This window comes from Euleptes europaea, chromosome 1 (genome assembly GCF_029931775.1).
Source record: "Euleptes europaea isolate rEulEur1 chromosome 1, rEulEur1.hap1, whole genome shotgun sequence".
In the NCBI taxonomy this organism is placed as follows: domain Eukaryota; kingdom Metazoa; phylum Chordata; class Lepidosauria; order Squamata; family Sphaerodactylidae; genus Euleptes; species Euleptes europaea.
The window spans coordinates 1,579,418-1,604,954 of record NC_079312.1 but is presented as its reverse complement, the minus strand read 5'-3'; the positions used below and the strand labels follow the sequence as shown (position 1 = coordinate 1,604,954).

The 25,537-nt window shown below is 45.0% G+C and overlaps 1 protein-coding gene across 1 annotated transcript; it reads left to right on the top strand.

The window, feature by feature from the left end:
* Nucleotides 1-4,333: 4,333 nt before the first annotated feature.
* Nucleotides 4,334-24,503, top strand: LOC130493312 (oocyte zinc finger protein XlCOF6-like). The gene is made up of 7 exons (XM_056867025.1): nt 4,334-4,756; nt 5,048-5,162; nt 7,446-7,516; nt 7,726-7,852; nt 9,453-11,001; nt 11,254-11,409; nt 24,476-24,503. Exons 1-7 carry the CDS (start codon nt 4,334-4,336, stop codon nt 24,501-24,503), a joined length of 2,469 nt encoding a protein of 822 aa, XP_056723003.1.
* Nucleotides 24,504-25,537: the final 1,034 nt, after the last annotated feature.

The following is a 25,537-nucleotide window of genomic DNA, read 5'->3' as shown; positions in this document are numbered from 1 at the left end:
AAGTCCTCTTATGGATTGAGAGCTGGCTGAAAAATAGGAAGCAGAGAGTAGGAATCAATGGTCAGTTCTCATAATGGCGGGATGTGAGCAGTGGGGTGCCTCAGGGATCTGTGTTGGGACCGGTGCTTTTCAACCTGTTCATCAGTGACCTGGAGTTGGGGTTAAACAGTGAAGTAGCTACCGTATTTTTTGCTCCATAACACGCACCTAGTTTTTAGAGGAAAAAATCTTGTTTTCCTCCTCTAAAAACTTGTCTTATGGAGTGAATGTCCCAGGGAGGCCAGGTCCACCCATTGGTTTGCATGGCAGTAGACCTGGCCTACTGTCTCAGTCAGGAGGCCAGGTCTACTGCCATGCAAACCAATGGGAGACCCCCCCTCACGGAGACCAGGTCTACCCATTGGTTTGCATGGCAGTAGACCTGGCCTCCTGTCTCAGTCAGGAGGCCAGGTCTACTGCTATGCAAACCAATGGGCAGCCTGACTGTGCCCGGGAAAGGGGGGAGCGGCAGGGAAAGCGAGCCTGGCCCTCTCCGGGGCCAGGATCGCACGGGAGAGGGGGCGGCGGGGAAAGTGAGGGGAGGGGGCTGTGAGCTCAGTGGCAGAGCCTCTGCTGGGCATGCAGGAGGTCCCAGGTTCAGTCCTCGGCGCCTCCGCTCCCACCCGCCCCTGGCCCAGGCGAGCCAGGATCCGGCCCATGTGCACCCGGGGAAGGAGAAGGGAAGGCTTCAGCTCGCGCACGGGGCCGGATCCGGCCCATGTGCGCCCGGGGAGGGAGGAGGGAAGGCTGCAGGCTGGTGCCAGCTCTGTGCACCCCGCCCGCCTCCCAGCTGGGAGGCAGCGGGGCGCAAGGCTCGCGTCGTTCCAGTGCGCCTAGAGCGCCTAGAGCAAATGTGCACAGAGCCGGCTGGGCGCACCGTTCCAGTGGGCCCAGCTGGCTCTGTGCACATTCGCTCCATAACACAACACAGACATTTTCCTCCTCAAAAGCGAGGGGGAAAAGTGTGTGTTATGGAGCGAAAAATACGGTAAGTTTGCAGATGACACCAAATTATTTAGGGTGGTTAAAACAAAATCGGACTGTGAAGAGCTCCAGAAGGATCTCTGCATACTGGAAGAATGGACATTAAAATGGTAAATGAGATTCAATGTGAGCAAGTGTAAAATGATGCATATTGGGACAAAAAATCCCAACTTCACATATACACTGATGGGATCTGTGCTGGCAGCGACAGACCAAGAAAGGGATCTTGGGGTGGTAGTGGATAGCTCCATGAAGATGTCAACCCAGTGTGTGGCTGCTGTAAAAAAGGCAAATTCCATGCGTGCTATAATTAGAAGAGGAATAGAGAATAAAACTGCTGATATCATACTGATTTCATATACATATCATATATCATATCATACTGCCCTTGTACAAATCTATGGTGAGACCACACTTGGAATACTGTGTACAGTTCTGGTCACCACACCTAAAAAATAATATTACAGAGCTTGAGAAGGTGTCCCAACACCCCACGACAATCCAGAACAATTTAGGGAATTGTGTAGATGCGTGTTTGTAGTGTTTTTCGGATTGGTACTAAACAATGATTGAGAACGTCGATTGATGGTGGAAGGTATGTTGGTTTTGTTTTAGTGGGGGTTTGGGTATGGGATTGTTGAATCTGTGAAAGGGCTGTTCTGTTCACAGTTCCAGCCAGCAAACTAATCTGAAATATTCCAAATTTAGTTATTTTAAATATACCCCAGGATTCTTGATTTTGGACATAGTTTATGCAAAGCAAGCATTTGTTATAATCAAATGGGGGACCTCAATATGACAACATTTAACTCTGTAGCAAATTGTAATAATACGGTCCCAATATATATTACATCTATTCACAGACCCAGCAACCTCATACCACTTTGCAACCCACACACACATTGAAGGAGGAGCTTTATAGAAGCTCCACAGAATGAGGGCAGGCAGATAGGAGAATATATTAGAAAATATAAGGGGAGGTACCCAATACGTTAAGGAAATAGAATGTATGGAATAGTTTCAGTGGCTAGCTGATAGGAAAAATGGGAGCGACCTGCACAGCACAGCACTTATGCAATCACAAACCCCAGGATTATTTTTCATGTACAAAATTGATTTCCAAGTTTAATAGGATGGGTTAACATACTTGTGTACATTATAATTCGGATCTTATTTATTTCTTACTGTTATAATTATATTTTGTTGCCTCTCACATTGTATGCCAGCAATATTTACACTTTTTAAACCACAGCCTGCAAGTCACATGCTCGTGTCAATCCATCAGCGAAAAATCGCCGGATGGAATTGAAAAGTTTGGGTTATTCTTAACCCAAAAATGGGGCATTGTCGTGAGAATTTTTTGTATTGAACATTAGTTCATATTAAATATATTTATATTAAATGAGTTTGGGTTAAGAATAACCACATTCATACCTTAATATTATAACCTATAGTCACACACAACCTGACAAGCTTTCAGAAAGCAGCCCTCTAGCTAACCCCAACTTTTCCATTAGGTTCCTGACCTTAGAAAGTAACAGGAGATTTGCATTGCTAACAGTTAATCACCCACAGCACATCAGATGCCCCAAATTTATGCAAGGTCACTAAAGCAGACAACAAATTATCTGCTCACGTAAAGGAGGGATTGTTTTGTTACATTGACGGATGGACAGGACAATCAGTTAGCAGATCCGGACACTGAAAGAGTTATTATGGAACAAGATATTTCTAAACAATTTTAATCATGATTTGTGGAAACTCCTTTCCTAAAGAATGTAACAGGGAGGGGTCATTTGAGACCCTCTCCTCACGGTCCAGCTTATAAAAGGACGGTCCAAATGTCCATCCTTTGTCCTTCCCAGTGAGAAATCATTCTCTCTCTCCTTTAGAATGACCCAGAGCGGCTCTGATTGTCTGTCTGTCTGTCTGTGTATCAGTCTCTATGTGGGATGTTGTTAAATCTGTCTAAGTATTATTTTTCTCTTTGCCTTACAACCTCTTTAAGTTCAATAAACCTATATGCTTTACTGTGATATGTGTGTGGTCTGAGACTGTCCTAAGTATATGGTTTGTGTTTCCCTATTACACTCTCTGGCTTTGCTTGGTAAGTAGAAGGCAGAGGAGTCCAAAAAAAATAAAGAGCTCAGGGGAGAGAATTTGCAGAATTCTCACATCATAAATTTTTAAGACTTTGTAACCATCTGCATGCATATATATTATATTAAATAAGCCATACAAACATTTATATCTTTTTTCATATTTTTTGAAGCATTTCAATAATAAAGCTTACTTCGGTAAGAAAGCAGTTGAGTCCTGCTTAGTAGGTGTCTAACTGAATAAGATAACATACTTCTTCTCAGGAAGGGGTCAATTCTAAGAGCATAGGCACTGAAAAGCACTGACCCGCTTCAATTTAATTGTACTTGTGTCAGATAGGCTCTCTGCCGGCCCCGGATAAGAAACAAGATGGTTCCCCCCCCATGGACAAAATGGAGTTTTTGTGCACTCCATTCCTTCCCCTTTTGCACCCGGTCTCCTGACCAAGATCTGCACCTCAATGGAGACCCGCCCGAGTAATCGCTGATCTGATACCGGGTCCCGCAAAACAATGCCGGGAGCCCAGGAAGTTCAGCCAGTTAACACACGCATTTATTTCCTGTATGCGTTGCCTTAAGTCGTTACCGGTAGTTCATTTCTGTATTGTTTCTTTGTTTCTATAACCTAATCAACCCCATTGTATTTACCCTATATATGTACTGATACTGCCCCATGTCTGTATTCTAGCCTTATATTTCTAAGATCTGCCGAACTCGCTGTCTTGCTGAAATAAAACTTTTAACTCGCTGCACCGTCTGGAGGAAAGTATTACCAGGAACGCAACGTGTTGCTGAGACCTGACAACTTGCCTGTATAATTACATTTTGTGTAAGCTCAATAATTTTAGTTCTCTATTTTATACTGTCTTGTTTACGTGGAAGTAAGTCATTGGGGGAGGCTACTGTGGCTTTCGGTAGCCTTCCAAAGCCCTGAGGGCGGATTGAAGCAGCGTAATCAGACACAAGCTTGTAGCATCTTTAGAGAACCTAACAGGCATTTCTAAAAAAGCTTGGTATGTCTTTTAACGAAATGATATTACAAACCACAAGTGACTGATCCACTGTGTGTGTCTCCATTTCCTTTTGTTTTCATTCTGGCACGTTGCTATCTGTCTCTTCCCCCTCCCTCACAGGGAGAAGCCTCTCTTCACAGCCAAGTGAGTAAACGGATCTGTTCACAGTCAGAGGTCACCCAATAGAAGGGGGAGGAGATGGAAAAGCAGAATTCGGAAGGACCTGAACCTGGCAAGAGAGCAAGGAAAGGCCCCCAGCTCATCCAAGCTGGGAGTGGCATTGAATCCTGGGAGACAGCGGTGCCAGAGAACTGGGATCAGGAGCCCCTGAACTCAGAAGTACATTGCCGAAGCTTCCGGTGGTTACGCTACTGTGAGGCTGATGGGCCCCGAGAGGTTTGCAGCCAGCTCCATGAACTTTGCAAACAATGGCTGAAGCCAGAGAGACACACCAAGAAGCAGATCCTGGACCTGGTGATCCTGGAGCAGTTCCTGACCCTCGTGCCCCAGAAAATGCAGCGCTGGGTCAGAGAATGCGGGCCTGAGACCAGTTCCCAAGCGGTGGCCTTGGCCGAAGGTTTCCTCCTGAGTCAGGCAGAAGAGAAGAGGCAGGCAGAACAGGTAAGGGCTTTTCTTTCCAGGTATTTCAATTCAAGCAACGATATTTGACCTTACCCTAAAGGTTCCCTGCCCGATATTTGTCCAAATGTTAATCTTCCAAATGGGAGATTTAACAACCTGCCTCAGTAGCCATTGCTTCTAGGGAATTTCTTATCCCTTCAGATAATGCCCCAGGGTTGGAGGAAAACCCTATCTGCTGATAGAAAGGAGCAGAGTCTGGGAGTGGGGCTGTATCCATTCCTTGGTACCTTCCCTTCCATCTCTTACCTATCTCCCTCACTGCTGTTTCAGAGGTGGGGTCCATCCATGAAGATGGAAGCTAAGTTTTGTGAGACAGAAAGTACTCGGTTGGAGGAAGGGCAGCAGACCTGGGACCCGGAGTGTGCCAAAGATGCCCTCTCATGCAGTAAGGACTCATTGTACCTGGATGGGATTGGGGCACCTGGTGAATCATAGAATAGAATCATAGAGTTTGAAAGGACCACCAGGGTCATCTAGTCCAACCCCCTACACAATACAGGAAATTCACAACTACCTCCCGCCTGCTCCATTCCCAGAAGATGGCCAAGATGCCCTCCCTCTCATAATCTACTTAAGATCATAGAATCAGCATTGCTGACAGATGGCCATCTAACCTCTTCTTTAAAACCTCCAGGGAAGGAGCATTTACCACCTCTCGAGGAAGTTTGTTCCACTGTGGGACCGCTCTAACTATTAGAAAATTCTTCCTAATGTCAAGATGAAAACTCTTTTGATTTAATTTCAACCCGTTGGTTCTGGTCCAACTTTCTGGGGCAACAGAAAACAACTCGGCACCATCCTCTATATGACAGCCCTTCAAGTACTTGAAGATGGTTATCATATCCCCTTTCACCTTCTCCTCTTTAGGCTAAACGTACCCAGCTCCTTCAACCTTTCCTCATAGGACTTGGTCTCCAGACCCCTCACCATCTTTGTTGCCCTCCTCTGGACACGTTCCAGCTTGTCTACATCCTTCTTAAATTGCGGTGCCCAAAACTGAACACAATACTCTAGGTGAGGTCTAACCAGATACCATCAATCACGTGATCTGGACATTACTTCTGTTGATGCAGCCCAAGATCACATTTGCCTTTTTAGCTACTGCATCACACTGCTGACTTATGCTCAGTGTTTGGTCTACTAAGATCCCAAGATCCTTTTCACACACACTACTGCTAAGTCTCCCCCATCCTATAATGATGCCTTTGATTTTTCCTACCTAGATGCAGAACTTTACATTTATCTTTGTTGAAGTGCACTTTGCTGATTTTAGCCCACTTCTCCAGCCTGTCAAGATCATCCTGTATCCTGGCTCTGTCTTCTATCATGTTTGCTACCGCCCCCCCATTTAGTATTATCTGCAAATTTAATAAGTATCCCCTCCATTCCTTCATCCAAATCATTTATAAAGATATTGAACAACACAGGGCCCAGGACAGATCCCTGAGGCACTTCTCTAGTCACCCCTCTCCAAGTGGAAGAGGAACCATTAACAACCACTCTTTGGGTGCGATCTGTCAACCAGTCACAGATCTACCTAACAGAAATAGGATCTAAATCACATTTTCCCAATTTGTCAACAAGAATAGTATGTGGAACCTTATCAAATGCCTCACTGAACCTTATCAAAAGCCTTAGTGAAATCAAGATAAACTATGTCTACAGCATCCCCCTGACCCAGCAAGGTAGTAACTTTCTCTAAAAAAGGAGATAAGATTAGTCTAGCATGACTTGTTTTGAGAAACCTGTGCTGGCTCTTAGAAATCAGATCCATCCTTTCTAAATGCTCAAGGACTGACTGTTTGATGATTTGTTCAAAAACCTTTCCTTGTATAGAAGTCTTCTGGCACCTCACCTGTTCTCCAAGACTTTTGAAAAATAGTGGACAGAGGTTCCGAAATTACACCTGCAAGTTCTTTGAGTACCCTTAAATGCAGTTCATCTGGCCCTGAGGATTTTGTTTCGTTTAAAGAAACTAGGTGTTCGTGCACTAACCCAATGCCAATCCTAGGCTGCAAATCCCTTCCCTCATCACATGTTCTGTTTATGCCATGTTGAGCACCACTTCCCTCATGAGAAAAGACTGAGGAAAAGTAGGAATTGAGCAGTTCTGTCCTCTCTTCATTTCCTGTTACAATTTCACTTTCTTATCCACACAATGGGCTTATCTTGTCCTTGTTCTTACTCTTACTCTGAACATAGGAAAAGAACCCCTTTTTGTTGTGTTTAGCATCTCTTGCTAGCCTAAGCTGATATTGAATTTTAGCTTTCCTAACATTCTCCGTACAAGCACTAGTTATGTGTTTATATTTATCTTTGGTTATAAGGCCCTCCTTCCACTTCCTAAATGAGTCTTTTTATTTCTCAACTCTGATCCTGCAGAGATGCTGCCATGTTTTTGATCACCATTCACAGGACAAGTTTCAAGTCTCACAGAAGTCTGAAATGTGTCAGCAGCTTTTTGAGCTCCCGGGAGTCTCATTCATTCCTTGTGCTTCCCTTCCGCCTCTCCCACAACTTACTACGAAGTATTACCAATTTTTTTGAGTGTACATAGGGCAAGGTTTCACACCTTTGGAATGGGGAGGCATAAAACATGCTTCACACAAGAAAACAAAACGAGAAGTCAAGCCTAACACCCTTTCTTCCACTTTTCTCTCCCTCGCAGGCAGTGAAGAGACAGTGCTGATCCATTCTCTTTGCAGAGGTGTGGAGACAGCTGCTTCTCCTCCAGTCCAGGTAGACGAGATGAGCTGGGGGAGCCGGCCACGGTACCCCTTTCTCCGGGGGGGCTTTTCTCCTGCAGTTGTTAAGGGGCCCAAACAAGAGGCTCTGAATGCCACTCCTTTTACACATGCCGAATTCTTCATCCTGCCCCCTTCCATAGCTCGCCCCCCCGAGATTCGCCTTGCATTTTCTCTGATGAGAGAATCTGCTTTTTCTTTCAGTCTCCAGTTTCCTTTGAGGAGGTCGCTGTGCATTTCACTGAGGCGGAGTGGGCCCTGCTAGATCCGAACCAAAGAGCTCTCTACAAGGAAGTCATGCTGGAGAACTACGGGAGCGTGGCGTTTCTGGGTAAGGTGGCAGAGGTGCAAATTGCTGCCATTAGGATTGTGCCATTGGGCTGATTCAAAATCTTAAACAGCAATATGTTGTTTTGAGGCCTGCCCTGTTACTTGCTCCCTTCTGGGAGCCTCAAAGTGGTAGGGTGGCAGCAAAAGCAATATTCAGCATAGCCAGGTAGAGAGACCCAAGTGTCCTGGCTGGCCCAGGGGCAACTGAGGCCAGTGTTGCTGTGGCCATTGCCCAAGCCAGAGGGGGAGTCCTGGCCTTAGGCCAATGCAGGACTGAGAGGCCCTCAGGAAGACTCTGGAAGGGGCCCCATCCTCAGTTGCCAACCATTAAAACACACTTCTCCCCCAGATGGGATTAACGTCATCCCCTCTGACTATGATGTGGAATGGATCTGTCCCCCTTACAGTGGTTGGGATTGTGGGCTTTAATCCTGACCAGGTTTCCATTCTTCCAGAACAAACTTTCCTCTTCATTGGAATGGTCGCTCTATCTGTCTATCTATTCTTGTAGAGACCCAGCTTGGTGTATTGGTTAAGAATGGAAGACTTTAGTCTGGAGAAAAGGATTTGATTCCCCACTCTTCCACATGAAGCCAGCTGGGTGACCTTGGGCCAGTCATTGTTCTCTCAGAACTATCTCATCCCCACCTACCTCACAAGGTGTCTGTTGTGGGGAGGGGAAAGGAATTTGATTTGTAAGCCACTTTGGGACTCCTCTTCAGTAGCAGAGACTCAAAAGAGATGTACACCAAGTAAAATGTAAACAGTGGGGGAACTATTATTTACCACTTTAAGGGGGAAAGTACATATGGGGAGGGGGGATAGGCAGAATATAAAAGCTGCTCTCCTGGCTGGAGATAAGGTGTGACCAGCAGTTCAGTTGGGAGAGAAAGAAGGTCTGATAAAAGAAATGTACACCCATTCGTGAGCAGTGCCTGATGGGTGGCATGGCTTCTTCCGTAGATGCTGATTGGACGTCTTTCTTTATTACAGAAGCACATGTAGAGGAGACCGTTGGGGAATTTCAGGGGTTCTCTTTGGAAGAAACCAAGAATGAACATTCCAAAGGAAACTTGGGGGATGGAGATGGACACCAGAAGCAGGAGGGAAGCCACACAGACAAGAGTAGGGATAAGCCCATTCCATTCCAAGGAGGGGGCTTGCATGAAATTCCAGTCCAAGAAGAAAGGTGAACCAAAACAAAAAGGAACAAGGGCCACCATGCTAACTAGATAATCTCCTTGAGGGAAATTGACAATAGAAGTGAGGCCTTTGGAAACACCTTCATTAATAATATGAGTGTTATTTCCAAGAGGCAAAATCCCTCAGGAGAGAAACCATATGATTGCATGGAATGTAGAAAGACCTTCCGTCAGAAATCAGGCCTTACTTCCCATCAAAGAATGCACCAAGGTGAGGTGCTGAATAAATTGTTAGATTGCAAACCAAGCCTTTCCGATGCAGCAGGCTTTCATGTCCCTTTAAAATGTATATTATTGTACTCCTCAGTGTATAGAAGGAAAAAGCCACTGAAATGTTTTGTATGTGGATGATCAGTCCTCCTTGCGTGGGTGCTAACGGAATCTGTCTTTTCAATCCAGCAGTGAATGATCAGTGGAATGAGGGTGATCAGAAAGTGCATCAGCTATGGCCAGATAAAGTGAAGAATGAATATTTAAAAGGAAACTTCAGGAATCAAAGCAGACCTAAGAGGCTGAAAGGAAGTCACATGGTCAAAAAGAGGGATAAACCCATTCCTGGCCAAGAGCAGGATTTCCATGAACTATCCCACATGGTGGAGGTGGCATGCAAGTGCCTGGAGTGTGGAATGAACTTCTCAGATCAAGCCCAACATGAGATCCATTTGCAAATGCACAGTAGAATGAAGATCCATCAGTGCTTGGAATGTGGCAAGGGCTTCCATCTCAGAGCAGAGCTCTTTAGTCATCAAAGAACACATGAACCTTACAGCTGCTCAGACTGTGGCAAGAGCGTCTCACAGAAATCAGATGTTTTTCAACACCAAACAATTCATTCAGGAGAGAAGTCATTTACCTGCATGGAGAAGGGAAGAAAGGGTAATGCACTTTTTAAAAAGCCTAATATAATGGGGGTACATAGATGCTTTCGTTGTGGAAAGTACTTCAGATACAGATCACACCTCCTTGTGCACCAAAGAGTACACACAGGAGTGAAACCTTTTGAATGCTCACAGTATGGAAAGAGATTCAGTGAGAAAGGCACTCTTCAAAAGCATCAAAGAGCCCACACAGGGGAGAAACCTTATGAATGCTCCGAGTGTGGAAAGAGATTTACTAGAAGTGGCAGTCTTCAAAGGCATCTAAGAACCCACACAGGAGAGAAACCTTTTGAATGCTCAGAGTGTGGAAAGAGATTCAGTCGAAATAGCAGTCTTCAAAGCCATCGAAGAACCCACACAGGGGAGAAACCTTTTGAATGCTCAGAGTGTGGAAAACGATTCATTCGGAGTAGCGGTCTTCAAAGGCATCGAAGAACCCACACAGGGCAGAAACCTTTTGAATGCTCCGAGTGTGGAAAGAGATTTACTAGCAGTGGCAATCTTCAAAATCATCTAAGAACCCACACAGGGGAGAAACCTTTTGAATGCTCAGAGTGTGGAAAGAGATTCAGTCAGCGTGACAGTCTTCATAAGCACTTAAGAACCCACACCGGGGAGAAACCTTTTGAATGCTTAGAGTGTCGAAAGAAATTCAGTCTGCGTGACAGTCTTCATAAGCACTTACGAACCCACACAGGGGAGAAACCTTTTGAATGCTTAGAGTGTGGAAAGAAATTCAGTCGGAGTAGCGCTCTTCGAAGTCATCTAAGAACCCACACAGGGGAGAAACCTTTTGAATGCTCTGAGTGTGGAAAGAAATTCAGTCTGAGTGACAGTCTTCAACAGCATCGAATAATCCACACAGGGAAGAAACCTTTTGAATGCTCGGAGTGTGGAAAGAGATTCAGTAGGAATAGCCAACTTCAAAGTCATCTAAGAACCCACACAGGGGAGAAACCTTTTGAATGCTCAGAGTGTGGAAAGAGATTCAGTCACAGTAGCACTCATCATAGGCATCGAAGAACCCACACTGGGGAGAAACCTTTTGAATGCTCAGAGTGTGGAAAGAGGTTTACTAGCAGTGGCAATCTTCAAAATCATCTAAGAACCCACACAGGGGAGAAACCTTTTGAATGCTCAGAGTGTGGAAAGAGATTCAGTCAGCGTGACAGTCTTCATAAGCACTTAAGAACCCACACCGGGGAGAAACCTTTTAAATGCTTACAGTGTCGAAAGAAATTCAGTCAGCGTGACAGTCTTCATAAGCACTTACGAACCCACACAGGGGAGAAACCTTTTGAATGCTTAGAGTGTGGAAAGAGATTCAGTCGGAGTGACAGTCTTCAACAGCATCGAAGAACCCACACAGGGAAGAAACCTTTTGAATGCTTGGAGTGTGGAAAGAAATTCAGTCTGAGTGACAGTCTTCAACAGCATCGAAGAATCCACACAGCAAAGAAACCTTTTGAATGCTCGGAGTGTGGAAAGAGATTCAGTCGGAATAGCCATCTTCAAAGTCATCTAGGAACGCACACAGGGGAGAAACCTTTTGAATGCTCAGAGTGTGGAAAGAGATTCAGTCAGAGTGGCAGCCTTCGAAGTCATCTAAGAACCCACACAGGAGAGAAACCTTTTGAATGCTCAGATTGTGGAAAGAAATTCAGTTGCAGTGGCGATTTTCAAGGGCATCAAAGAACTCACACATAGGAGAAACCTTTTCAATGCCAGACTGGAAAGAGATTCTCTCAGTAACCATCTTCAAAGGCATCATAGAATCCACACAGGGGAGAAACCTTTTCAGTGCTCAGAGTGTGGAAAGAGATTCAGTGAGAGTGGCAGTCTTCAAAAGCATCAAAGTACCCGCACAAGAAGAATCCTTTTGAATGCTCAGGGTCTGGAAAGAGATTCAGTCTCAGTAGTGATCTGCTGAGATATGTGAATGTAGCGGAAGCTGTAAACAAAAACTTGGTATATATTGTAAAATGTATAAGTGCTGGTAATGTAGCTGATCTGTTTACTAAAATTGTGGATTGTAACAGATTTGTGATGTTGACCAAACTAATCTAATACCCTTGAGAAGGAGTGTTGATATTGCAAGGCTGTCAGATCAGTTTGACAGGTTGCACCTAGATCAGAATGATGCAACAAGCCCGGAAACTCCCTGGAGAGCCAGAGGGAGCTGGCTAGAGCAGGTTATGGCCAGTAGGCTGATGCAATGTGTTAGCAAGTCAGGATGACAAGGCATCTGCTCTGATTGGTTCCTGAGACTGCTATGTATATATAATGGAGAGAAACTGAAGCTCATGTGTGGAGATGCTATGAGCAGAGAGGAGTGTAAGGAGTTTTGTAATATATCTGTACACTATAAAATAAACAAGCACTTTTTCTAGTAGCAAGGAGTTCTGGTGGTGTTTCCTGAATTGACTGCATAATCCACTGGCACCCGCGTCAAAGCCGCCCGGGTTATTGAAGCCTTTGGAAACGCCTGCAGGGCCGTGGGAAGTCATTGCCATGGATTTTATGACTGATCTCCCTCTCAGCCGGGGGAAAACGGTAGTATGGGTGGTTACAGATCTCTTTTCCAAGCAAGTGCATCTGGTTCCCTGAGCAGGCTTGCCCACTGCCCCGAAATTGGCCCGCCTGTTTGTGTCACATGATTTCAAATATCACTCTTTCCCACGCAAGATAATCAGTGACTGCAGAGTTCAGTTTGTGGCCAAGTTTTGGAAGGCTTCATCATCTAAAGGCTTCATCAACTAAAACCATCAAGACTAAAGGGGAAAGACTACACAGGAAATTGTAGGATCTGAAGTTCGTCTCCCTTGTGCAATGGGTAAAATATTCCTACCACCTGGAACGAGAGGAGGCGATGGACGGTCAGTGAATTAACAACGCCCAGCTCACCCCTTCTTTTACAGCCGAGCAGAGTGTCAGTAAAACTTGATGGCTTTTTACAACTATACTAATTGTTTTACAACGGAGAGAAGAATTTGTAGCTATTTAACCCCGGGAACTATAAAATTGATGAATAGGAAACTTACAAGGTTTTGACTCCTGCCATCATATTTAAAACAGCACTTCTTTGATACTGATGAATTGTTAGAACTATTTTCAGAAATAAACATGGGAAAGGTTGACGAGAAAATACAGGAAATGTTAGCAAAACACACTGATGCCTTTACCAAACAATATGAGCAAATATCTCAACATCTGGCTCAGTTAACCAGCATATTGACTAGTTTAACTCAAACCACTAACCAGACTAGCCAGAAATTGGACATTTTGGCAAGTGATATTACAAATATGAAATCTCAAGTCTCTACAATGAAAACCAATATGGAAAAAATGGATATTTCAATTAAAAAGGCAACTGAAGAACAGAAAGATATTAAAAATAAACAGAAACTTCAAGGTAATCAAATCCAAGCTATGCATTCCCAACAAGAAAATGCCATGGACCAACCAGCTATCATGGAGTTAAAATTAAGACAATCGAACGTACGTTTTCGCAATTTTCCAGAAGAAATGGGAGGTACCAGAACAACTATCATAAAATCGTTGGCTGACCTGATCCACATAAATAAACAAGATCTGGATTATGCAATAAACAAAGTATATAGAATTCCTTTACCCACCAGATTGGAGAAGACAAAGGCAAGAGATATTATGATTTCCTTCTATGATATCAGGATGAAAGATTATATTATGCAAACTCTTTATGAAAACCCTTTGTCAGTGAATGGAAATCCACTCATAATTCTAAAGGACATTCCGCGACATTTGATGATGAAGAGAAACATGTACAAAGAATTTACTGGAACATTGAAGAAGAATGGAATAAGATTTTGCTGGATCTTTCCACAGGGACTTATTCTTACCTACAAAGAGGTCAGATTTACTATCTCTTCACAGGAGGACGTGGAATATTTTCTGAAAAACCATGAAAAAGATCTAGCTGGTCCTAACCATGAGCAACAACAACAACAAAAAGAGGAGAAGAAGGAGCTGGCCTTGACACTTGGAAAAAAAAGACCGGACTTTAATAATAACAGAAGTGTTGGAAAAACAAAAACTCACAGCAAGAATAAAATTAAAAGGAAGCATGCAGTTTATGGGTGATAGAGAGAAACGGAGGGCTAAATAGGGATTTAAATGATGACTAGTGAATTTTGTAATTATTGATCTAATCCTTTTACTTTAAGAACGGTTTTGAAATAAAATCTGTTACTATATATGAAATTAATAATAAACACGTATTAACTGTAATGAACTAAATAATTTAGAATTAATTTAGTAATTAAGTTTGATGTATTTTTCTGGATTAGAATTTCTATACAAAAGAATAGATAAATTTATAGCAAGATGGAGGAAGATGGGGAAGTCTTTTATTTGAATATCTTTTTATTACTAGATGAATATGCTTTTCGACGACACTGTTAAAAGTTTTCTTTTGTATTATCTATGAAATGAATGTGTTGTTGAAAAGTACCCAACAGTAAAATATTGTGAAAATAATAAAAATTTTATGGAAAAAAGAAAAGAAAGAAATGCCTGATGTTCAAGCTGGATTCAGAAAAGGAAGAGGCACTAGAGGTCTTATTGCAAATTTACGTTGGTTACTGGAGTATACGAGAGAATTTCAGAAGAAAATCAGTTTGTGTTTCATAGATTACAGCAAAGCTTTTGACTGTGTGGATCATGAAAAGCTATGGCTGGTTTTAAAGGAAATGGGTGTGCCACTACATCTGATTGTTCTGATGCGCAACCTATACTCTGGACAAGAGGCCACAGAACAGAATATGGAGAAACGGAATGGTTTCCAATTGGCAAAGGTGTTAGACAAGGATGTATTTTATTTCCCTATCTCTTCAATCTATATGCAGAACATATAATTAGGAAAGCTGAATTAGATTTAGACGAAGTTGGAGTGAAAATTGGGGGGAGGAACATTAACAATTTGAGATATGCTGATGATACTACGTTACTGGCAGAAAATAGTGAAGACCTGAATTGACTACTGCTCAGAGTTAAAAGAGAAAGTGCCAAAACAGGACTACAGCTGAACATCAAGAAGACAAAAATAATGACTGCAGGAGACTTACACGACTTTAAGATTGACAATGAGGAAACTGAAATTGTAGAAGACTTTCTGTTCCTTGGCTCCATCATCAACCAAAAGCGAGACTGCAGCCAAGAAATCAGAAGGAGGTTGAGATTGGGAAGGGCAGCCATGAAAGAGCTAGAAAAGATTCTTAAGTGTAAGGATGTGTCAGTGGCCACCAAGATCAGGTTAATTCATGCTATCGTATTCCCTATTACTATGTACGGGAGTGAAAGCTGAACATTGAAGAAAGCTGAACATTCTTTTGAAATGTGGTGTTGGAGAAGAGTGTTACGGATACCTTGGATTGCCAAAAAAACAAATCAGTGGGTTTTAGATCAAATCAAGCCTGAACTGACCCTAGAAATAAAATGACTAAACTGAGGCTGTCGTATTTTGGTCACATTATGAGAAGAGTTACTGGAAAAGACAATCATGCTAGGAAAAGTTGAGGGCAGCAGGAAAAGAGGAAGACCCAAGAAGAGATGGATGGACTCAATAAAGGAAGCCACAGCCCTCAGCTTGCAAGATCTGAGCCAGGCTGTCAAAGATAGGACATTTTGGAGGACATTGATTCATAAGGGTCACCATGGGTTGGAGACGACTTGACGGCACTTAACACACACACAGCTCTGAGCAACCTTAACACCCTATTGAGTCAGGCACATTCAGTGCTTCAAAAACCTCCCCAGCTTGGAATGTCAGGTGTCATTTCCAACTCTTCCCTCTGAATTTTGAGGGCAGTTACTTCAAACCACACAGTCAAATTCAAACTTTATTTCTTGAACCAATCATGATCATGGAAATGTCCAGCCAAACTATGGGACTTTTCCACATAAAAGGGGAAGCCCATTTCCGTGAAAAGGGCTTGCTAGGTTTCCCCCCATTACCTGGATAACCCTGCAACTGCTTTGCAGGACCCTCCCCACTCGTTGGACTTCTGGTGCTCAGACTCTCAGGAATCCTCAGCTTCTCACTCGCCTTGGATCAGGTAATATTGACTTCTCTCTTCTTTATCCTTACCTGTTCCCCCCATTCCTCCCCCCCTTCTTAGTTGTGTGTGTGTGTGTGTGTGCGCGCGCGTGCGTGCATGTACTAGGGAATCAGCTCTCAGGTGCTTAGTATAGATTCTTTAGAATTTTACTCCTTTATTCTGTTTTGTAATCAATAAAATTAAAATCTTTGGGTTCAGAGTAAGAAAAGGTCAAGGACATGGGAGGCCCAGTGCAGGGACAGGATAGTGAAGTTGATGAAGAGAGGGCAGAACTGCTCAATTCCTACTTTTCCTCAGTCTTCTCTTGTGAGGGAAATGGTGCTCAGCATGGCAAAAACAGAACAGATGATGAGGGAAGGGAGTGGGAGCTTAGGATCAGCAGGGGGTAGTACATAAACACCCAATTTCTTTAAATTAAAGTAAGTCCTCAGGGCCAGATGAACTGCATCCAAGGGTACTAAAAGAACTTTCAGATGTAATTTCTGAGCCTCCATTATTTTTTAGAAATTTTGGAGAACGGGTGAGGTGCCAGAAGACTGGAGGAGGACAAATGTCCCCATCTTCAAGAAGAGGAAAAAGGAGGATCTGGGTAATTACTGACCTGTCAGCTTGATGTCTATACCTGGAAAAGTTTTAGAACAAATCATCAGTCAGACTAACCTCACCTTTTTTGAGAAAGTTACTATATTGCTGGATCATGGGAATGCTATGGACATAGTTGATCCTGATTTCACTGAGGCTTTTGATAAGCTTCCACATAATAGTCTTGTTGACAAGTTGGTAAAATGTGGTTTGGATCCTAGTACTGTTTGGTGGGTCTGTAACTGGTTGACAGATTGCACCCAAAGAGTGCTTGTTAATGGTTCCTCATCCTGTCCTTCAGTGTTACTCCTCTGAAGATGCCTTCCACAGCTGCTGGCGAAACGTCAGGAAAGAAAATACCAAGACCACAGTTACACAGCCCGGATAACCTACAAGAACCAATGAACTCTGACCGTGAAAGCCTTCGACAATATTTTGTTCCTCATCCTCTTGGAGAGGAGTGACAAGTGGAGTGCCTCAGGGACCTGTCTTGGGCCCAGTGTTGTTCAACGTCTTTATAAATATTTTGAATGAAGGAATAGAAGGGATGTTTATTATATTTACAGATGACACTAAATTGGGAGGGGTAACAAATATAGTAGAAGACAGGGTGATCTTGTCAATTCCCTGGGTTGTGAAGGGGGTTGGACTAGATGACCCTGGTGGTCCTTCCCACCATAAAACAACAGGAGCTACACCCCACCACTGAAACATGCTAGGAACCTAGAAGGTTGAGCCAAATTAAAAATAATATAAATATATATTTATGATTAAGTGCAATTGCCCTTTAAAAGAGTTACAAATATAAGCCTCACAAAGCAAATTAAATACATATAAGAAATCACATAAAACAGCTCGACTGGTTGCACTATAAAACAGCAAGACCATAGGTGTTTCGGACCATAGGGACACAACTTCAGTGGTCACAACAGAGTGCATGCACACATCTCTGTGTGTGTGTTAAGTGCCGTCAAGACGCTTCCGACTCATAGCGACCCTATGAATGAAAGTCCTCCAAAATGTCCTATCTTTGACAGCCTTGCTCAGATCTTGCAAATTGAAGGCTGTGGCTTCCTTTATTGAGATGCGCACATTTACTCTCAACCAATAACACGTTTTTGTAATAGTGCTGATTGCATGTGAAACCTAGGGGCAGAAAAATAAGGAAGTGTATTTTAATAGTAGTGCTATAACCAATTTGGAACTTGGTGATGTAATTGTTTCTTTGAAGGCTGCTTCTCCCAGTTCATTATTGGGCTCCAAATACAGACCAAAATAAAACCAGGCCTGAACTTGTTCTGGAGCTCCCATCAGTCATGAAAATAAACTTGACGCAACCATGCTGTGCCAAAACAAAAGACGATACAGTATCTTTCTCTCTCCCCCCCCCCCCTCAAGAACTCTTCAAGCCCGTCATGCTCGCTTGCAGGAACGGGCAGATGATGGGGGTTACTGCACTTGTATTCCCAGCGATGTATTAAGAGTTTGAAAACGTTGTAAGAAATACTGTTCGCATTTTGTTTGGTCTCTTTAGCCATGAAGACGTCTTCCAACCATTTATTAGCCGTGGCATCCAAAACCCCTTTTAAAGCGATGTTTCTTTATAACATTTTCAAACTCTTTATACATCGCTGGGAATACAAAGTGCGGTAACCCCCGATGTATCCGGCCTGGTTGGCCCTGTGAATCTGTGCTGGGGAACAGGGGGGCTGCATCTTGTTTGGGGAGGGGCTTGGGGGTCAGGGAGAGAGAAGGGGCCACAACTCCTCTTGCCAGAGGTAATTCAAGGCTGGGGGGCGGCGAAGAATCCGTCCCTTCCCCCAAAGACATTACCGCACTTTATATTCCCAGCGATGTGTAGAGTTTGAAAATGTTATTAAAAACATCGCTTTAAAAGGGTTTTTAGGATACCACGGCTAATCGTTTTCAAACTCTCAGTACATCGCTGGGAAGGCAAGTGCGGTCACCCCTCGCCTTCTCCTTCAGCCATTCCTTCGCTGTCTCTCTCTCTCCCCCCCCCCCACGACTCCCCCCAGCAAACGCAACACCTCTTTTGCAGAGGACAGTGTGCGGGGGGGGGGGGGCGGACGGACTGTGCTTCGCATCGCCATGGGGGGGGAGGGAGGACGACGCTTGCTCGGAGGACCAAGACCAGCGAGTCTCCAGTCGCAGAGAGGCCACTTCCTGTCCGACCCAGAGTCCCCACGTGACAACGCGGCCTTTGTGGTTGTGGCCCGTGCAAAAGCGGCAGCAGCAGCAGCTCCTTCCGGGTGAGCGAAGGGGGGGGGGGTCCCGAAGCCGGGTTGAGGGTTCTCGAGGCTAGGAAATGGGGGGGGGGGGTGGAAGGGAAGCGAGGTCAGAGGCCGGCCCCGACCCGGGAGAGGGATGGAGACCCCCACCCCCCAAGCTCGGGGTGGGGGGGGGCTGCTCCGCCTGGCTCTCCTCTTTCCTCCCCCTTCTCTGCCTAAGGCTGGAGGGGGGAGGGAGATGCAGCCCCCCCTTCCCTTGCATTGCAAAGGCCTTACCGTTAACCCAGATCTGCAGGGTGGGAAGGGGGAGTGGAGGGCCTGGGGGGGGGGGGTCCTCCGGGTGGAGGGGGGGGAGTTGCGAGTCGAGGGAAGGCAGGGTGAGGAGGGGGCTGGAATGGGGGCGGGGAGTGCCTGGAGTCAGACCACCCCCCACCCACCCCCGGCAGGTTCTCTCCAAGGCAAGTGGCTGCTTCGAGAGAAGGAATTGGGGGGGGGGAATAAGGAATTGGGGGGGGGATAAATGACTCTTAACATGTCACGTGTTTGGGAAGCGAGGCACCTTCAGCCTGCAGAGGACCCCCGTGTTCATCCCGGAGGGCAAAGCCCCGAGCAGAGAGCAAAGAGGTCGGAGGGAAGTGATGCCCGTGGGGAGGAGGAAAACCTCCCCATCCCCCCCACCCCTGCACGGGAGACGTCAGGGTGTTTGCATCTGGGACCCCGTGAGAATGGAAACCAGATTGGTTCCTGGCTCGGATTGGGGGGAGGACAGAAGACCCCCGGAATGGTTGAAGGGGGAGAGTCGCCAGTCCCCGAGGGGCGCATGAGTTGCTGCTCCCTCCGCACAGAAGGGGAAGGCTGGAGATTTTGAGTCTGGGGAACGTCCGGTGAGCGGAAAGGGGCTTTGGGGAGGGGGAGGGATGTAGGGCCAGGGTCTGCTATTCAAGACCCAAAACAGAAAGGAAGGGGGCGGAGCAGTGAACTTTGAGAAGAGCCCCCTTGCCCCCCACCCTAGTTCATTCACACACACACCCCTCCCTGGGCCAGAAAGAGCTGCTTTGTGCAAAACAAAGAAGTCCCCAAAGAAAGAAGAGTCGAGGAATTAAGACACCCACACACACAGGAGAGGTGAATAGAAAAGGGACCTTCTAGCCTCTTTAGACTGGGGAGGGGGCTGATGGCTCAAGCCCTGAAGAGAGGCAGGAGATCTGGGGAGAGCCCCCCACTGCTTCTGGCCAGCCTGGCCCCAGCAGGCCCTTCCTTCCACTTCAGCATCCCAAGCCATGCAGCTGTCTCCTTGGCTCTTTGGGAAACAGGTGAGGGGGAGCCCCCTGTCCTTCTCCCTATGGAAACCCTGGTCCCCTGAGCTGTGGGCTGCTTTTCTACTCGGCTGGGTGTGGGCAAAGGGGGGAGGGGCTCCTGCCAAGATCCCCAAGATTATGAACCAGAGTGGCAGGCTCTCCTCAGGGTCAGCAGTGCCATGTGCTGGATGGATGTAGAGAGAGACGGCCTCCATCCGGTAGGCCTAGGAGACGTCAGTCTCTGACCTGATTCACACAAGCAGAGAAAGTGGGCACAACCTTGCTCCTTGTAGTGCTAGCTTTCTGTGTGTAGGGAGTTTTCCATGATGCAAAGTAACATTTATAGTGGCCAAGTTCAGGGTTGGAATCTCCCACCTGCCCCCTGGAGTGATCCATCGAAAGAATAGTGAGGATCCATGATTATTAACTCTGTTTGGGCACTGTAGTGGTGCCACAAATCCATGGTTTCTGTGGTGCACCCTGTGGGTTATGGGCATAATATGTGATTTGAGTTTGGGGTGACCGTGTGCAAAAACCCTGACGATCCATAAGGGTCCATGTTTTGGGACCCTGTTTTTGTGCCGTGACAGTGCCACAAAGTGGTGGATGCCTGATTTTTGCAGTACCATCTGTGGCTATGAACATGCTGTGTGACATGTTGGTGACTTTAGGGTGACCTAGCTCAAAAATCTTAAAGATCCATGAGGAACCATGCTTCAGAAGTACATTTTTGTGCCGTGGCAGCACCATGAAGCAGTGGATGTGTGATTTACCCAGTCCCCACGTACACACAACTGCAACAGGTGTGGCATTTCTGTAATCTTTTTGGTCCAATTCCTCTCTGAAGGGCACCCAAACTGGGTGTGGGTTGGGGTGGGACTTCCTAGGTATGCAGAAGAGTTTGGGAACTGAAAGAAAAGGATCCTTCCCCACCCCAAACCATCCCAACAAGGGGGCCGTCTCCTTTGCTCTTTGGTAAACAGGTGAGGGAGAGCCCCCTTCCGCTACACTTTGTCCTTTCCCCCTATGGAAACCTCTGAGTTGTCGGCTGCTTTTCTGCTATCCTGAGTGTATGCGAGGGGGAGGGGTTCGCTCCTGGCTCCCCGAGATTATGAGCCAAAGTTGCAGGCTGTCTTCAGAGTCAACAGTGCCATATGCTGGAGGGAAGAAGAGAGACGAGGCCCCCATCCAACACACTTAGAATACATCCGTTTCTGACCTGATTCACGCAAGCAGAGACAGTGGATACAGCCTTTCTCCTTGCAGTTCTAGCTTTCTATGTGCAGGGTGTTTTCCACGATGCAAAGGAATATTTGTAGTTCCAGGTTGCTTGGTAAGATCTTTTTGGCTTATTTGATATTCCTTAAAAGCAATGAACAAGAGACTGAACTCTGATATGTTCTAACAGACAACTACTTTTGATATGTATTAAAATTATGTTAGGAGATTTTGTTGCAGCCATGAACCTAGACATAGGAACGTATAGAGCAGGAGAGTTTGTATAATTTTCCTATTGAAGTTCCTAGTTCAGAGGCTTGTTTTTCAGAAGGGAACAAAACCAAAATATTCCTTTGCTGTGTCTTGCCAGAAAACACTTCTACTCTATCTGTCCTTGAAAGGTGCTTGTTTCTGAGGATATTCAGAGCGACCTTGAAGCAGGCAAGGCGGCTTCCAGGATGTTCTCCACTGAAACGCAGGCAGCATTAAAGTGTCTTTGGCTTTTTCTCCTGTACTGTGGTAATGTGTTACTAACTATGACCTCATGATGTAATGTAATCATATAATGTGAGTTTTAAGGTTTCAAAATGAAAGAAACGTCTTATAAGATAAAGGAATGATTCCTTCTGACCATAAGATTCAGAAGATGGGAATGCAGGTAAAATCAACCACTACATACACACAGCAGAGACACAAACTGACTGTTTAGTTTATAGTTATGGTCAGCAAATGACCTAAATACTGTCAAGGGTAGAGAAGGATACTGATCATGAAAGATATATAAAAAGGAATTTCCTAGCCAAGAGTTACAGGTTGATACCCGTTGGCCTGAATGGATCTCTCCACCCCTTACCTGGGATGTTGGGATGTGAAGACTTTGGACCTTGATTCTTGCATGGATTGAGGCTCTCAGACCTTTCATCTAGGTTGAGACTTTCTTGCCGAAGAACACTTAGACTTTTTCGGCAAGGACTACTTGCGTGGACTGAATACTTACAGATTTCTCCAATATTTACAAGTCTTTTCATAAGACTAAAGAACTCCCTAAACTGAGGATTCTCTCTTAAGATATCCGGGATGTCTGGACTAAGTGCCCACAAACATCTCCATCTTTTAAATAAAATGGAGACTCTGACTTATAGATCTCTCCATCCTTTGTATGGAGACACTGAAAACTCCTGAATACTTGCAGGTATTGGGAAGTTTTCACTAAGATCTATCTAGCCTTACATAGGCATTTCAGTCCTTGCAGACATGCATGAGTCAGAGATCTCTCTAATAGAGAGGCTTCTGAACTCAGTTCTTACACAGAACTCTTTTAACATTGACATAGCTTTCCAGTTCTGACAAGGCTAAAGATGACATGCACACACACATAGATCTCCCTGATCAGCCTCTGTACCAGAGGACTGGAGAATGGCCAATGTAACACCCATTTATAAAAAAGGTTCCAGGGGGGACCCAGGAAGTTACAGGCCAGTTAGCTTAACGTTTGTTCCGGGTAAATTAGTGGAAAGCATTATTAAAGATAGAATTGTCAAGCATATAGAAGGGCAAGGTCTGCTGGGCAAAACCCAACATGCCTTCTGTAAGGGAAGGTCCTGTCTCACTAACCTATTAGAGTTTTTTGAAAGCGTCAGTAAGTATGTGGACAGGAATGAGCCTGTGGATATTGTGTATTTGGATTTCCAAAAAGCTTTTGACAGAGTTCCCCACCAAAGACTGCTAAGCAAACTTCATAGTCATGGGATAAGAGGACAAGTCCTCTTTAGGATTGAGAGCTGGCTGAAAAATAGGAAGCAGAGAATAGGAATTAATGGTCAGTTCTCACAATGGCGGGATGTGAGCAGTGGGGTGCCTCAGGGATCTTTGTTGGGACCGGTGCTTTTCAACCTGTTCATCAATGACCTGGAGTTGGGGTTAAACAGTGAAGTAGCCAAGTTTGCAGATGACACCAAATTATTTAGGGTGGTTAAAACAAAATTGGACTGTGAAGAGCTCCAGAAGGATCTCTACATACTGAAAGAATGGACTTTGTGAACAGACTGCTGGACTTGATGGGCCTTGGTCTGATCCAGCAGGGCCTTTCTTATGTTCTTCTGATCTTAGCATAGATCAAAGGCCTTGCATACAAAAGGAAAGACTCATAGACTCAGTCCTTTCATAGGCTGAGAAACTTCAGAGATTTCTCTATGGTCCTGGCATGGACTGAAAATATGCTCTAAAAGCTCAGACCTTCAGTTCTCTAATTTCATGAGTTCATATTACATCTCTCTGACTATTGCATACACCAAAGTTATTGAAAGACTAAAATAACACATAGAGGACCTAAAAGGTCTATTCATCCTTAACATGAATTGGGAACTTTCAGATCTCTCTAGTCCTGCTGTACTGGGGAGGTTCACAAATGGGTAAAGTATGCCTACTTATTTCATCATAGCACTAACCATTTTTACAAGATTTCTGTAACTTATATTTTCTGAATGAAATATTATTATTGTTTTAAGTTTGAAACTCTCATATAGAGTCTAAACTTTGTAACAATTTAAGACTTTGTAACCATCTGCATGCATATATATTATATTAAATAAGCCATACAAACATTTATATCTTTTTTCATATTTTTTGAAGCATTTCAATAATAAAGCTTACTTCGGGAAGAAAGCAGTTGAGTCCTGCTTAGTAGGTATCCAACTGAATAACATAACATACTTCTTCTCAGGAAGGGGTCAGTTCTAAGAGCATAGGCACTGAAAAGCACTGACCCACTTCAATTTAATTGTACTTGCCTGTATAATTACATTTTGTGTAAGCTCAATAAGTTTAGTTCTCTATTTTATACTGTCTTGTTTACGTGGAAGTAAGTCATTGGGGGAGACTACTGTGGCTTTGGGTAGCCTTCAAAAGCCCTGAGGACGGATTGACGCAAAGTAATCAGACACAAGCTTGTAGCATCTTTAGAGGCATTTCTAAAAAAGCTTGGTATGTCTTTTAACGAAATGATATTACAAACCACAAGTGGCTGATCCACTGTGTGTGTCTCCATTTCCTTTTGTTTTCTTTCTGGCACGTTGCTATCTGTCTCTTCCCCCTCCCCCACAGGGAGAAGCCTCTCTTCACAGCCAAGTGAGTAAACGGATCTGTTCACAGTCAGAGGTCTCCCAATAGAAGGGGGAGGAGATGGAAGAGCATAATTCGGAAGGACCTGAACCTGGCATGAGAGCAAGGAAAGGCCCCCAGCTCATCCAAGCTGGGAGTGGCATTGAATCCTGGGAGACAGCGGGGCCAGAGAACTGGGATCAGGAGCCCCTGAACTCAGAAGTACATTGCCGAAGCTTCCGGTGGTTACGCTACTGTGAGGCTGATGGGCCCCGAGAGATTTGCAGCCAGCTCCATGAACTTTGCAAACAATGGCTGAAGCCAGAGAGACACACCAAGAAGCAGATCCTGGACCTGGTGATCCTGGAGCAATTCCTGACCATCCTGCCCCAGGAAATGCAGCGCTGGGTCAGAGAATGCGGTGCGGAGACCAGTTCCCAAGCGGTGGCCTTGGCTGAAGGTTTCCTCCTGAGTCAGGCAGAAGAGAAGAGGCAGGCAGAACAGGTGAGGCTTTTCTTTCCAGGTATTCCAATTCAAGCAACGATATTTGACCTTACCCTAAAGGTTCCCTGCCCGATATTTGTCCAGATGTTAATCTTCCAAATGGGAGATTTAACAACCTGCCTCAGTAGCCATTGCTTCTAGGGAATTTCTTATCCCTTCAGATAATGCCCCAGGGTTGGAGGAAAACCCTATCTGCTGATAGAAAAGAGCAGAGTCTGGGAGTGGGGCTGTATCCATTCCTTTTTGCCTTCCCTTCCATCTCTTACCTATCTCCCTCACTGCTGTTTCAGAGGTGGGGTCCATCCATGAAGATGGAAGCTAAGTTTTGTGAGACAGAAAGTACTCGGTTGGAGGAAGGGCAGCAGACCTGGGACCCGGAGTGTGCCAAAGATGCCCTCTCACGCAGTAAGGATTCATTGTACCTGGATGGGATTGGGGCACCTGGTGAATCATAGAATAGAATCAAGAGTTTGAAAGGACCACCAAGGTCATCTAGTCCAACCCCCTACACAATACAGGAAATTCACAACTACCTCCCGCCTGCTCCATTCCCAGAAGATG

What these genes read in the sequence shown, in the direction of transcription:
- LOC130493312 (XM_056867025.1), top strand. Translation starts at nt 4,334, where the DNA reads ATGGAAAAGCAGAATTCGGAAGGACCTGAACCTGGCAAGAGAGCAAGG. An exon ending in AGAAGAGGCAGGCAGAACAG is followed by an intron (nt 4,757 to 5,047) that starts GTAAGGGCTTTT and finishes CTGCTGTTTCAG; the next exon opens with AGGTGGGGTCCATCCATGAA. An exon ending in CAAAGATGCCCTCTCATGCA is followed by an intron (nt 5,163 to 7,445) that starts GTAAGGACTCAT and finishes TCTCCCTCGCAG; the next exon opens with GCAGTGAAGAGACAGTGCTG.